The sequence below is a fragment of the Gossypium raimondii genome, chromosome 6 (assembly GCF_025698545.1).
Source record: "Gossypium raimondii isolate GPD5lz chromosome 6, ASM2569854v1, whole genome shotgun sequence".
Taxonomy (NCBI): Eukaryota; Viridiplantae; Streptophyta; class Magnoliopsida; order Malvales; family Malvaceae; genus Gossypium; species Gossypium raimondii.
The window spans coordinates 15,786,089-15,797,558 of NC_068570.1; the positions used below are offsets into that span (position 1 = coordinate 15,786,089).

The 11,470-nt window shown below is 34.6% G+C and overlaps 2 protein-coding genes across 3 annotated transcripts; one reads left to right on the top strand and one right to left on the bottom strand.

Annotated features, from left to right (window-relative positions):
* The first annotated feature begins 230 nt into the window (after positions 1 to 230).
* Positions 231 to 6,609, top strand: LOC105773463 (AT-rich interactive domain-containing protein 4). Of its 2 annotated transcripts, none has more exons than XM_012595406.2 (15): positions 231 to 1,269; positions 1,366 to 1,557; positions 1,764 to 1,817; positions 2,067 to 2,155; positions 2,375 to 2,648; positions 2,742 to 2,798; positions 3,474 to 3,505; positions 3,695 to 3,830; positions 3,909 to 4,082; positions 4,397 to 4,948; positions 5,099 to 5,236; positions 5,312 to 5,410; positions 5,646 to 5,746; positions 5,826 to 5,916; positions 6,221 to 6,609. In XM_012595406.2, exons 1-15 carry the CDS (start codon positions 1,114 to 1,116, stop codon positions 6,338 to 6,340), a joined length of 2,265 nt encoding a protein of 754 aa, XP_012450860.1. In that variant the 5' UTR covers positions 231 to 1,113; the 3' UTR covers positions 6,341 to 6,609. The 2 variants fall into 2 exon arrangements, with proteins under 2 accessions (XP_012450860.1, XP_052488700.1); XM_052632740.1 differs by having other exon boundaries at positions 1,121 to 1,269; positions 1,366 to 1,561.
* A 3,098-nt stretch (positions 6,610 to 9,707) lies between these two features.
* LOC105772321 (E3 ubiquitin-protein ligase RSL1) lies at positions 9,708 to 11,197 on the bottom strand. Its single transcript, XM_012593614.2, has 2 exons — positions 10,266 to 11,197; positions 9,708 to 10,178 (listed from the first exon to the last, which is right to left on the bottom strand). The coding sequence occupies exons 1-2, from the start codon at positions 11,090 to 11,092 to the stop codon at positions 10,100 to 10,102; spliced, it is 906 nt and encodes a 301-aa protein (XP_012449068.1). The 5' UTR covers positions 11,093 to 11,197; the 3' UTR covers positions 9,708 to 10,099.
* Positions 11,198 to 11,470: the final 273 nt, after the last annotated feature.

The following is an 11,470-nucleotide window of genomic DNA, read 5'->3' on the forward strand; positions in this document are numbered from 1 at the left end:
TCGAGTGCTGAACGAAGAACATATTTACCTGAAAAGAATTTTTGTTTTCGGGGCTTTTAAAGTCTCAGTAAATAATATCATTCAATCCCAACACAAATTTACCCATGATGATCACCGTCATGATCGCTTGGACAATGAGAACATGTCCAAACAAAAAAAAGAAAGAAAAGAAATTAGAAATACCCTTCATTAATGAACGTTTTCCGGTTGTATTGGACTTTGAAGTATAGTATTCAAGAACACAAAAAAGCAGATACAGAAACTTTTCACCTCCTCAAAGTTTGCGAACGAGTATAATGCATTAGTTATGATATCTTTTGAAGCACGGTAACTTGAAAGAAACAAATTATTAAAAAGTCAATTAAGAAATGGGCATTTCTTTTTCCTTTTTTGTGGATTTCCTGATCAAACGGTTCATCAAATTCACTCTTTTTGACTTGGGAAACTGTAGTTATTAAAAATACATACTGACAACAAAGAGAAAAAAAGGGAGGCTCTGGCTGGGCTTTTTTGATTTTTAATTAATTTACTTTGATTTTAATCGAATTTTGATTTTGATTTTGGGTTTTTTTTTTGTTTTTGATTTTAATTTTTTTGTCAAAGGCGGTGCTAGTGGGGGATTGTTAGTGAAAGAAGGAATAAAGATGTGTCATTTCGGGTTTTTTATTTATTTGAGATTTCTTTATTATTTGGGAGACTGACTCTTCTTAAAACTTAGGGTTCTTTTTTTACTTTCCGATTTTTGTTTTGGAAGGATTTGCTTCCTGAGAAATTTTCTCGGTATCTTCGTCTGGTTTGGTAATTTTGTTCATTCGGGTTCTCGATTCCCTTGTTTATTTCATCTGGGTCGGTGGGTTTTCTTCAGATTTTGAACTCTCCACCTTTGGTTTTTAGGGATTTTCAAGTGTCTCAAATACAAAGTGAAGTTCCTTTTTGCTCTGTGATAGAATTTTGGAAAATCAGAGGTTTCGAGTAATAAGATTTGCAGTTGGCTTTTTAGGGTTTTGATTTGATTTCAGAGTAATGTTTTAGGTTTTTGGGATTTCTTAAAGGGGCCATTGGTGCCTTGCACTTAGTGGCAAGTTTGGGTCTTGCTGAGTCTGGCATGTTTGAATGATGTTTAGTGCTCAAAGGTCTTCAAGGAACCATTGCAGTCTCCTTGCTATTCTTTGTGGTGGTGAAGTTTCTGATAATAAACAGAAGCAGCCAGTTTCTAATGATAAGTCCAGATACCCATTTCCAGAGATTGCTTCTTCAGGTCGCTTGGAGGTATATAAATCGTGTTAATAGTTTTTAACCTTTTTTAACTGTTGACATTTTAGCAGAACTTCTTATAAAGTTGCACTTTTACTTATTTAAATGCAGGTTCAGCTTCTGAACAATCCTAGCATCGATGAGGTTCGACGAGTTCTTGAATCGTCTGAGCCAAATGTTGTTTACTTACAAGGAGAGCAGAATGCTGATAGTGAAGAAATTGGTTATCTGGTTTGTGGAGATGTTCACTTGTCCACTCCAGAAGCTTTATACGGACTTTTTGGTTCCACATTGCCCACCACTGTTAGTGAGACATGATTTTCTTGTAGTACTTGTTTAATAATGTTTATAGTTTGATCCCATTCTCCCTGAAATTATACGATGGGATTGTTTCATGCATGTTTCCTTTTGTTTTATACTTCCTTTTACTAGTTTTGCTGGTTTCAGACTTTCAGTGCTCATTTGAAGTTTATTATGTTTGGTTGATTTATTCTCAAATGTTTGTGCAGGTTTATTTAGAGACTCCCAACGGTGACAAATTGGCTGAGGCACTTCATTCCAAGGTAAAGTTATTGATCATGATCATAAAGTGAACAAATGGAAACTTGTTATATATATTTGATAAATTTCTTAAACCACCCTTAACTCCGCAAACCTCTAACTAATTATTCACCTGAGGAGGACCTTACGCGCCTAAATCCATTCGCTAACCTTAGGAGTCTTCAGCAACATCGGTGCCAATTGAGCTAGTATTCAGTAGGCTTCTTTATATTTTTATTGAAGTTGTTGACATGTAATTTTTCCTCTGGCAGGGAGTCCCTTATGTTATATATTGGAAAAATACATTCTCGCCTTACGCAGCTTCCCATTTTCGTCAAGCACTGTTGTCAGTGATACAAAGGTACTATCTCCTACTTCTGCTTATTATTATAGATAAAGCATGATTATTTTCCCTACCGTCCTTGATAGTGATTGTAGCGTGTTAGTTAATTTTGTGAATTTGGTTGATAAGGCAAATTATGCGTTCCTTTTTCTGGCTTATTGAAGAATATAATCTACAAACTGGAAGTAGCTTTACTTGAAGTGAGTACTAAAGTTTTGTAGTTTTGGTCTATTGCAGCTCATGTAGCCACACATGGGATGCATTTCAACTTGCCCATGCGTCTTTTAGATTATACTGTTTGCAGAACGACAATGTTATCTCTTTTAATAGTCAGAAACAAAGTGTTAAGCCAGAACCGTGCCTGCTTGGCGAGCCTCCTAGGATTGATGTTCCTCAATTGGAGGTAGATATGGAAGAGGAAGAAAGTTCCCCTGAAAATCTTCCTGCCATAAAGTTATATGATGATGATGTGACAGTGAGGTTTCTCATTTGTGGATCTCCTTGCTCATTGGTAGGTTTGAGAGTTCTTCCTTTATTGAACCATAATCATATACTTCGTTCATCCTAGTTTGTATTTATTTGTTATTAACTGTATGCCCTGCAGGATGCATTCCTCTTGAGATCTTTGGAGGATGGACTTAATGCCCTATTGAGCATAGAAGTAAGTTTGTTCAAATGTCTCCCCCCCCCTTTTTTTTTTCCCTCTTGAACTTATATTATAATTTCCCTGTTTTGGCTTATATGCTTGTACTACCATCTTTTGAATATCATTATTTAAGAGATTACATTAGTTATGGCTGCATCTGGGTTATGTTACTTAGAATGACACCTAGTGAGCTTTTAATGCTGATGACAGCACAATATCCTCCATCCTTGATCCCTTTTACCTTAAAAGTTACATATCTTCATCCTCTTTTCCTAATGGTTTCAAATGATAATTCTAGTTGGTCTTGCTTTACCACATTCTCTCTGAACAGCATTACGGCATCAGCGTTTTACCAACACCAATTTGCAAGGGTGCACATATCAGTGTCGCCTTGATAGTCAAGATGCATAAGAAATAGATTAAGAATGAGATCAATACTGCTGTACATGCCTCCAAATTTAGTTGTACAAGGTTGCAAGTGCAATTGCTTAGCTGTAATGGGGTCTGATGCCATGATAATTCATGCATAAAAGTAAATTGTTTTATGTTCATACTAACATGTGGAGAAGAGCACCTATTTTCTTATAATTATAAAGTTATAGCATGTTATGTGTGTGAGAGAATAATCTGTGCTAATACCCTGAATCTGTTTTATATAATTATTTACATCCACTGCGGCATTTGTTTCAGATACGTGGGAGCAAGCTCCATAACAGAGCAAGGTATTGATAACTTTGAGCTAAATTACAGTTCCTTTGGTGATGGAGGGTCTCTTGCTTTGTTTAGGTTTAGATGTTGAGCGCTTGTAGCTCCAATCGCTTCTTTTATAGTTCACATTTTATACCTACTGGTACCTCCAAGTTTCTTGCGTGTCCTTATTATTGTCATACTAACATCATCTATTCTTACAGTGCTCCCCCTCCACCTCTTCAAGCGGGGACATTTTCTCGTGGTGTAGTGACCATGCGTTGTGATTTTTCAACCTGTAGTTCAGCTCACATATCACTTTTAGTATCTGGCAGTGCACAGACTTGTTTTAATGATCAGGCAAGTACTTTTGCTCAGGTTTATTGCTAGTGTCATTACCTTAAATTAACACATGAAACTCTTGTTTTTTTGCCTCAGCTTTTAGAAAATCATATAAAAAATGAGCTTATTGAGAAGAGTAAGCTAGTCCATGCACAGTCAAGTTCTGAGGAGAGCAAATTGCCATCATCTGAGCCTCGTAGATCAGCCTCGATCGCCTGTGGAGCAAGTGTATTTGAGGTGTCTATGAAGGTTCCCACATGGGCTTCTCAGGTGTGATTCTCTTTAACCAATTTATTCTTCTCTGAAACTTTTCTATATCTCTATGCATGTCCTTTATGCTTCATCCATGTGTGTTTCATGTTTTATCATGGATGTTTATGTGAACTCCTTTGTTACTTTGTATCCTTTTTTACCATAAATTTGATTGAGGTATGGATAAACGTTTGAAGGAGGAACTTTTACTGAATTATGCTTGGAAGAAATATCTGTGAAGCCCTTCTTCATGAGGGTAATTCTGTTTGAGTTAGTGTTATATTTTTTTTTCTTGGATAAATCATTATCTGTTTCTGGAAATGGTTTAACAGGTCTTGAGGCAACTTGCACCAGATGCATCCTACCGCAGTTTAGTAATGCTGGGGATTGCTAGCATTCAAGGTTTATCAGTTGCTTCGTTTGAAAAAGATGATGCCAAACGCCTACTTTTCTTTTGCACGGGCCATGGAAAAGATCCCCTCTGGGCTAGTTCTGTAATTTCCAGATCTCCGAGCTGGTTGGTGCCTCCCGCACCTAGTCGTAAAAGATCAGAACCATGCAAAGGCACTAAACCTCTAAACCGTAATGTCATGGAAGGTATAAATGGTAATCCAAGACCGAAACCAAATGTTGCTGCTATGAGGCCAATTCCTCACACCCATCGTCATAAAATGCTTCCCTTTTCGAGACTTTTTGAAGTGGAGAAATATGATGGTGACCAGGGAAAGGTTAACTTGCCGGTAGTTCCTGTGAAGCAACCTACTCCGGTTACAAATCGTAAAACCTTGTCAAGTTCTTACCAGGCCCAGCAGATCATCTCTTTAAATCCATTACCTCTCAAGAAACACGGTTGTGGTAGAGCTTCAATACAGGTTTGCTCAGAGGTTAGTCATCTTCTCAGAGTTTGGGTTAAGATTTTTCCAATATGGCTGCATTATGATGCAAAATAATTATTAAACTTTCATAATTTAGTATCTCTTTTTGTTTGTTCTTGTAATATATATTTATTCTCCTGTTGGATTATTTTCTGGCAGGAGGAATTCTTGAGAGATGTAATGCAGTTTCTGATTCTCCGGGGACATACTCGCCTTGTTCCTCAAGGTGGATTAGCCGAGTTTCCTGATGCCATTCTGAATGCTAAGCGTCTCGATCTTTTTAACTTATATAGAGAGGTAGGATACTCTTTTTGCTAAATATGAAGGAAAACCTGGCAAAACAAATTGTTTTAAAAATGATTTCCCATACAGGTGGTGTCAAGAGGAGGCTTCAATGTTGGGAATGGCATAAATTGGAAGGGACAAGTTTTTTCGAAGATGCGCAATCACACATTGACAAATAGAATGACTGTATGTTTTCGTTGTTAGCCTTAAAGCATAACTTAAAGATAGTTTGCAATTTCTGATCCTTGAAGTATTTCAAATGACATATGAATGCTTTCCCTAACTTAAAGATAGTTTGCAATTTCTGATCCTTGAAGTATTTCAAATGACATATGAATGCTTTCCCCTTGCAATGCTACTTGTACATCATTTCATTCTACTGAGTTTTTGCATTCGTTCTTGTTTTCCTCTAATTACTTAGGGAGTGGGCAACACTCTGAAAAGACATTATGAGACCTACCTTTTAGAGTATGAATTGGCTCATGATGATGTAGATGGAGAATGCTGCTTGCTGTGTCACAGGTCCTTTTCTTCCTCTCTCTATATACATATATGGAATTGTTTATAGTAGTGACACTGGAGAGTTTTTGTATGGTAACAGTAGTGCAGCAGGCGATTGGGTTAATTGTGGAGTTTGCGGTGAGTGGGCTCATTTCGGCTGTGATAGGCGGCAGGGTCTTGGAGCCTTTAAGGTATGTATACCCTTCTCAAAAATTTCTTGTCAAGAGATGAATGTGGATAGCCAAGCTATAAGGACACTTGTATAAAGTGAAAAGTGGTATCATTGTTTGCAAATTTTGAGTTGATTGCTGGTTGCTCCATTTGGCGCATGCAATGATCTCTTTGCATTAATTATTATTTTATTGAACTACTTCCATCGTATTCATTATTAGACCAGTCGGGTTGGTTTTGATTTTGACAAAATTTGGATCGGTTCAATTCGGGATTTTCACCTGAATTCACATCTCTAATATGCATTCATATTGTGAAATGCAGGATTATGCCAAAACAGATGGACTGGAGTACGTTTGTCCACACTGTAGCATCTCAAATTTGAAGAAAAAAACACAGAAAACTGTGAATGGTTACCGACAGACAAGCTTCGACTCACTTTAGATTAGATTCCCCTTTTACTTCTTCAAATAAGTTAAGGCACCATAACCATCTTAGTGAAATGTAATTATTGTATTTTATTCCTCCATTGTTGTTCTCATATATTTATATATAGTCATTAGCCATAGTCATAGATGATATGCCATTAACGAGGACTCCAATTCCCCCCTCTTCCAAGATTTTTGTATTCTGAAGCAAGAGTAAACCATATTCTTATTAACACTCAATCAAATTTAACGAGGTAGTTTTGTCCTCGTAGTAGATTGCCAGAACCATCAAATGGGTGGACAACATGTTCTTTTTAGCCGCCAGTTTTATTATTATCATTATTTTTATGTTAAGCTGATGTTTTCTTTTTGGTACATAAATCAATTCCAAAATGAACACAAAAGGAATGTTCGCAGTTTTCCCCCTCTTTTTCTTTTTCCTTTTTGTCTGGCTTGTTTTGAGAAAACCCTGCATGAATATCATTGAATGATTGATTTAATTCGTCTTTGATGATTTAATTCGTCTTTGATGTTCCTTGGACAATATTTCTTCATTTCTTCTCTATGTTAATTATCGAATATTTTGCTTGCGCATACGAATCAAAGATTAGAAGTCTTCTGCAAATCATGATCATATTATTGTTGTTCCTTATAATGATTGCCCTTCCAAACCAACTTACGTCTCCCTTGTTTATAATGGCAAGAGACAAAGGCCAAATGACGTTCAAACTCTCTTCTTCAGTTCTCTTTGATTCCTATATCCGAAAGTTAACATTTTCTCATTGTTTGCTTCAATGATAGAAAATACAAGCTTCTGATCTAGTCTTGAGTTTTAAGTGGATTAAGTACAAGGAAGTTTCTTGTCTCTCGCATCTTTGTTGCCAGTGAAAGATCTCATCTCATATGGAATCCAAGCTAAAAGCTTGAATTCTCAACGAGAATAGTCTTCCAAACTAGGTGGCTCTAACGTAATCATAGTTAACAAATATATGCTCCTATGACTCGATTTCGCCATCACAAAGGGAATATATAGTTGTCACATCAAGGATTTCCTTGCCATCCCCCTCTGATTGCGATGCTCCTGTAGCACATTTTCATGGGAAGATAATAAGTTTAAGTTTGTAGAGATTAGAGCTGTTCATAGTTCATATTAGGTTGGATTTAGGTTATGTCTAAGTATAAATTAATATGTTTTATATTCGTCTAAGCACGGCTCAATTCGAAATATGAACTTAAAGTTTTGTTAAGTCCGTCTATATTTATATATAGTTAATCAAAACCTATTTAAGACTCACCCGTATTATTTTTTTTTAAAATAAAAAAAATTATTTAATTTTTAATCTAATATTCTTTTACTAAAATTTTATACATAGTTATTTTAATATTTTTTAATGTTTACATTATAGTAGTATTATATATTATAATAAATATCATTTTTATATGTTATAAATAATATAATATAAAACATTACAAACTTAAAAAAAATGGGTCAAGCCGGGCTTAGGGTTCGAGTCTTGAATGTTCAAGCTTGAGCTCGATCCATATTTTAAACATGCCTAATTTTTTTATCCAAGCCCATTTTTAGGGTCTAATATTTTTACCCAAACTCTCTTAAATTTCGGTCGGATATTCAGACTTGGATGCATAACTCAATCCATGAATGGGTTTACGAGAAATTAACCCAGACACTACTTTATGGGTTTCTTATAGAATTCTCTTTTAAATCCAACTTATGTAGTAATAGGCTGAATTAACGGAGAAATTCCCATTAGAATCATATTTCCAAATGATTTTGTCATCACCTCCTAAAAATGAAAAGGAACAGGTTTTCTCACCAAAGATTGTGCTTATGAATCTCTGATCCCATTGTCGTCCATTGTGCTTTATTAGGGTCCTTATTGATTTATAAATATTTGCATTATCAACGTTTAAGAAGATAGATCGATTTGGAGTTGAAGTGACATCGTAGTTTATTACCCTAAGATTTGAACATCTTTCCTATATATCTCACTTCCTTTGGAATGCCTTTCTAGATCTAAGAATATTAAGGCTTTTTAATAACTAGCTGGAAAAAGACACTCCTATGCTATTTAGCTTTAAACACAAATGATATAATTGTTCTTTGGTTTGTTAGTAATCTCGACGCCTATTTTGCCAAAAGATTCATCAACCCCTCTTTTTGGGCTTGCACAAAGTTTTCCAATTACATGGATGAAGTTTCTCCCCGACTTCATGACCTTAGAAAAATGTTCTAACAGTTTGGTTAATCTATTCACAAATTTAAGTTGGAGCTTTGAAACATAAGAAGCCAAAGTTGATTTAATGAGTGTCGGCCTTGCACCTTGAGACAGGCACTCCTCTTTCCAATGTGCTAATTTGCTTGAAGTTTTGTCAATGACGCCTTGGAAAAAAAAGTTTCTTATTATTAAAGTCTACCCCAAATATTAATTGGACTCTTCGCTCTTTTGACTTTAAGAAGAGGAATAAATTGAATTTTTCATAATTAATCAGAAAGAGTAAACATTTGCCCTATGCAAACAAGTGTTAGTGGACACAACACTTCTTGCAATCTTTAATTTCTTTTACTGTCTCATCCTCCTTTGCTTTGGAAAGCATTGTAGAGTGGACATTTTGACACAACACAAATTCTTTTTTTTTCACAGCCTAGCTAACAAATATTCAAGATATGTGTGATTATTATAATTGAATGAGACAGTTTCATTAATTACACATTAAATTAAAAATATATATAATTTTAATATTTATCTTGAAGTAATTTGACTGTAATTTTATAAAATTCAAATCAAATTTCTAAAATGCATTTTTAAATTAAAATTTATTTATTATCTGCACCAATTAAAATATTATTATACAAATAAATTATCTTATAGATATTTAAATCCATTAAATATCAAAATTTCGAAAGTTAAATTTTTTAAAAATAAAATTAAAGTGGACAATGAATTCATAATTTACATGTTAAAACAATAAATATTCAAATTAGAATCTATGATTTCATAAAAAAAAAAGGAAATTCGAAATACGTTTTCGTAAAAATAAAAAAATATTTTGAATTTAAATAAGACCTAAAATTGAATCCATTCCAAATTTATTATGAATATCCAAATATGACGAAATACAAATATATTTGATTCACATTATCTCTTACTGTTTATAAAATATATAAACAAGCATGGTTAATGATAATCCCGTAAAAGACTAAGCATTTGTTACATTTCAATCAACAAACTAGAGTTTTCGCTTCAATTTATCATACATATCTCATTTTATTTTTATGACAAAATTTGTGTGAATTTAATTTGGAGAAATTTAGAAATTAAAATCAACACCAATCAATATCTCCTACAATTATTTTCATTTTAAAAAGTCTACTACAATTATTAGGTGAAAGTACAGTAGAGATGAGTTAGATTGTATTTTTTTCTTGTTTATTCAAACAATAGATAAATTAGTATCTGTACATTAGATCAAAAAGTAAATTGGTTCTTTTTGTTAAAATTTTTACTTTTAAAAACTAGCCTGACTGACGAAATAACCAGACAATTACACATGACGTGCCACGTGTACCTTATATTGGCATATAAGAACAGTGAAAGAAGAACCAATTTGCTTTTTGATCTAATATACAATGACTAATTTGCTAATTTTTTTATTTACAAGGGCCTTCATGGTAGCTTTACCCAATTATTACACCTCTTCACATACAAATAAAACCCCCCAACAAGCACATTTCATATATAGTTTTATTGAAGAACTAATGATAACATTTAGTGCAAAAATGGGTAGCCTTGTTTGATTTTGCTCCACAATTGTAACAGAAGGCATTTCCACACCTATAAAATCATTCCAAAAGAAAAGCATTTTGATATGTGAACATCAAAACTAAGTGAATCTAATATTAAAAAAAATAAAATACTGACCGGCATTTAACATAACAGCAACCAGCTGATTTTTCAACATAAATGCTGCAATTAGGGCATTGCCTCCACTTCTTTCTCTTGGCCAAATCAACCAACATAGCATCTGAGCCAAGGTTTTTAAGTTTCTGAAACTTGATGCAATCCGCACCTGAATGCCAAGCTACCTTGCACTGCACACAAAATACCCTCTTGCACAGTGGACATGGGAATCTCTTAATTCTCTTTTCCCCATCATTAACCAACAATGCCGAGCAATCTTTGTAAGGACAATATAATTTTTCAGAGCCAAGCAAAGCAGATTCACAAAGGGCTTTTCCCCACCTGTTAAACAAATCCCTTGGCAGTATCTCACGGCAAAAATCTGGGTCCAACACCCCTTCACAATCTGTCACCGGACATTGGATCCGACTCACGTTATCATCAAGCTTGGATTTAATGTACTTCACTGTGCATTCAATGCAGTAAAAATGGGAACAACCTTTGATGTTGAAAGAGATATCCAATGGCTTTGGCTCAACACAGATTTCACACACATAAGTTGGGATAATGCTGCCATGGCCATCGCCGGTTTCTGAATCAGAAATCAATGAAGGGAAGAACTGTTGTTCTACCATCAAGGGAGTGGAGAAACGATCTTTTTCATTAATAGACGAGTTTCCTTCAACCTGCAGCTGCCTTTTGCATATAACATTGTCGAGAAACTTGCACAATTTGGTGCCAATCTTTCTTGATTTCTCATTACACGAAATCTGAAGAGATGTGAGCTTTGATTTAAGATTGGTTCTTTGTTGTATGTAATGTTTTAAGTACTTTTGAAAGATACCCATTGAGACTGGTTTTCTCAGCTCAATCAAGATACCAAAGAGCGAGAGAGAGAGAGAAAAAGAGAACGCAAACACAACCGTAATAAAATCTAATATATATATAAAGAATTTCAAGGAATCAATTACGAGTACATACATACATATTTGCTAGGAAATATTTTTAGAATTCAAAGATTTTCTTTTTGGTGCGAAACAGAAGCAAATTAGATAATTATATTAACCAACAGTTCGGTACAAAATATCCCCGTAGGCATCAGCTATCAAACGTGGGGAAGGGCCTGGATGGGGCACATTACAAACAAACAAAAGATGAGGTTCGAAACAAACAAAGAAAAGTTGCTTTCTAGGCAAGCAAGGGAATTCACACATCTATTCTTCTCT

What these genes read in the sequence shown, in the direction of transcription:
- LOC105773463 (XM_012595406.2), top strand. Translation starts at nt 1,114, where the DNA reads ATGATGTTTAGTGCTCAAAGGTCTTCAAGGAACCATTGCAGTCTCCTT. An exon ending in CTTCTTCAGGTCGCTTGGAG is followed by an intron (nt 1,270 to 1,365) that starts GTATATAAATCG and finishes ATTTAAATGCAG; the next exon opens with GTTCAGCTTCTGAACAATCC. An exon ending in AAGCTCCATAACAGAGCAAG is followed by an intron (nt 3,506 to 3,694) that starts GTATTGATAACT and finishes CTATTCTTACAG; the next exon opens with TGCTCCCCCTCCACCTCTTC.
- LOC105772321 (XM_012593614.2), bottom strand. Translation starts at nt 11,092, where the DNA reads ATGGGTATCTTTCAAAAGTACTTAAAACATTACATACAACAAAGAACC. An exon ending in TGCTGTTATGTTAAATGCCG is followed by an intron (nt 10,179 to 10,265) that starts GTCAGTATTTTA and finishes ATGATTTTATAG; the next exon opens with GTGTGGAAATGCCTTCTGTT.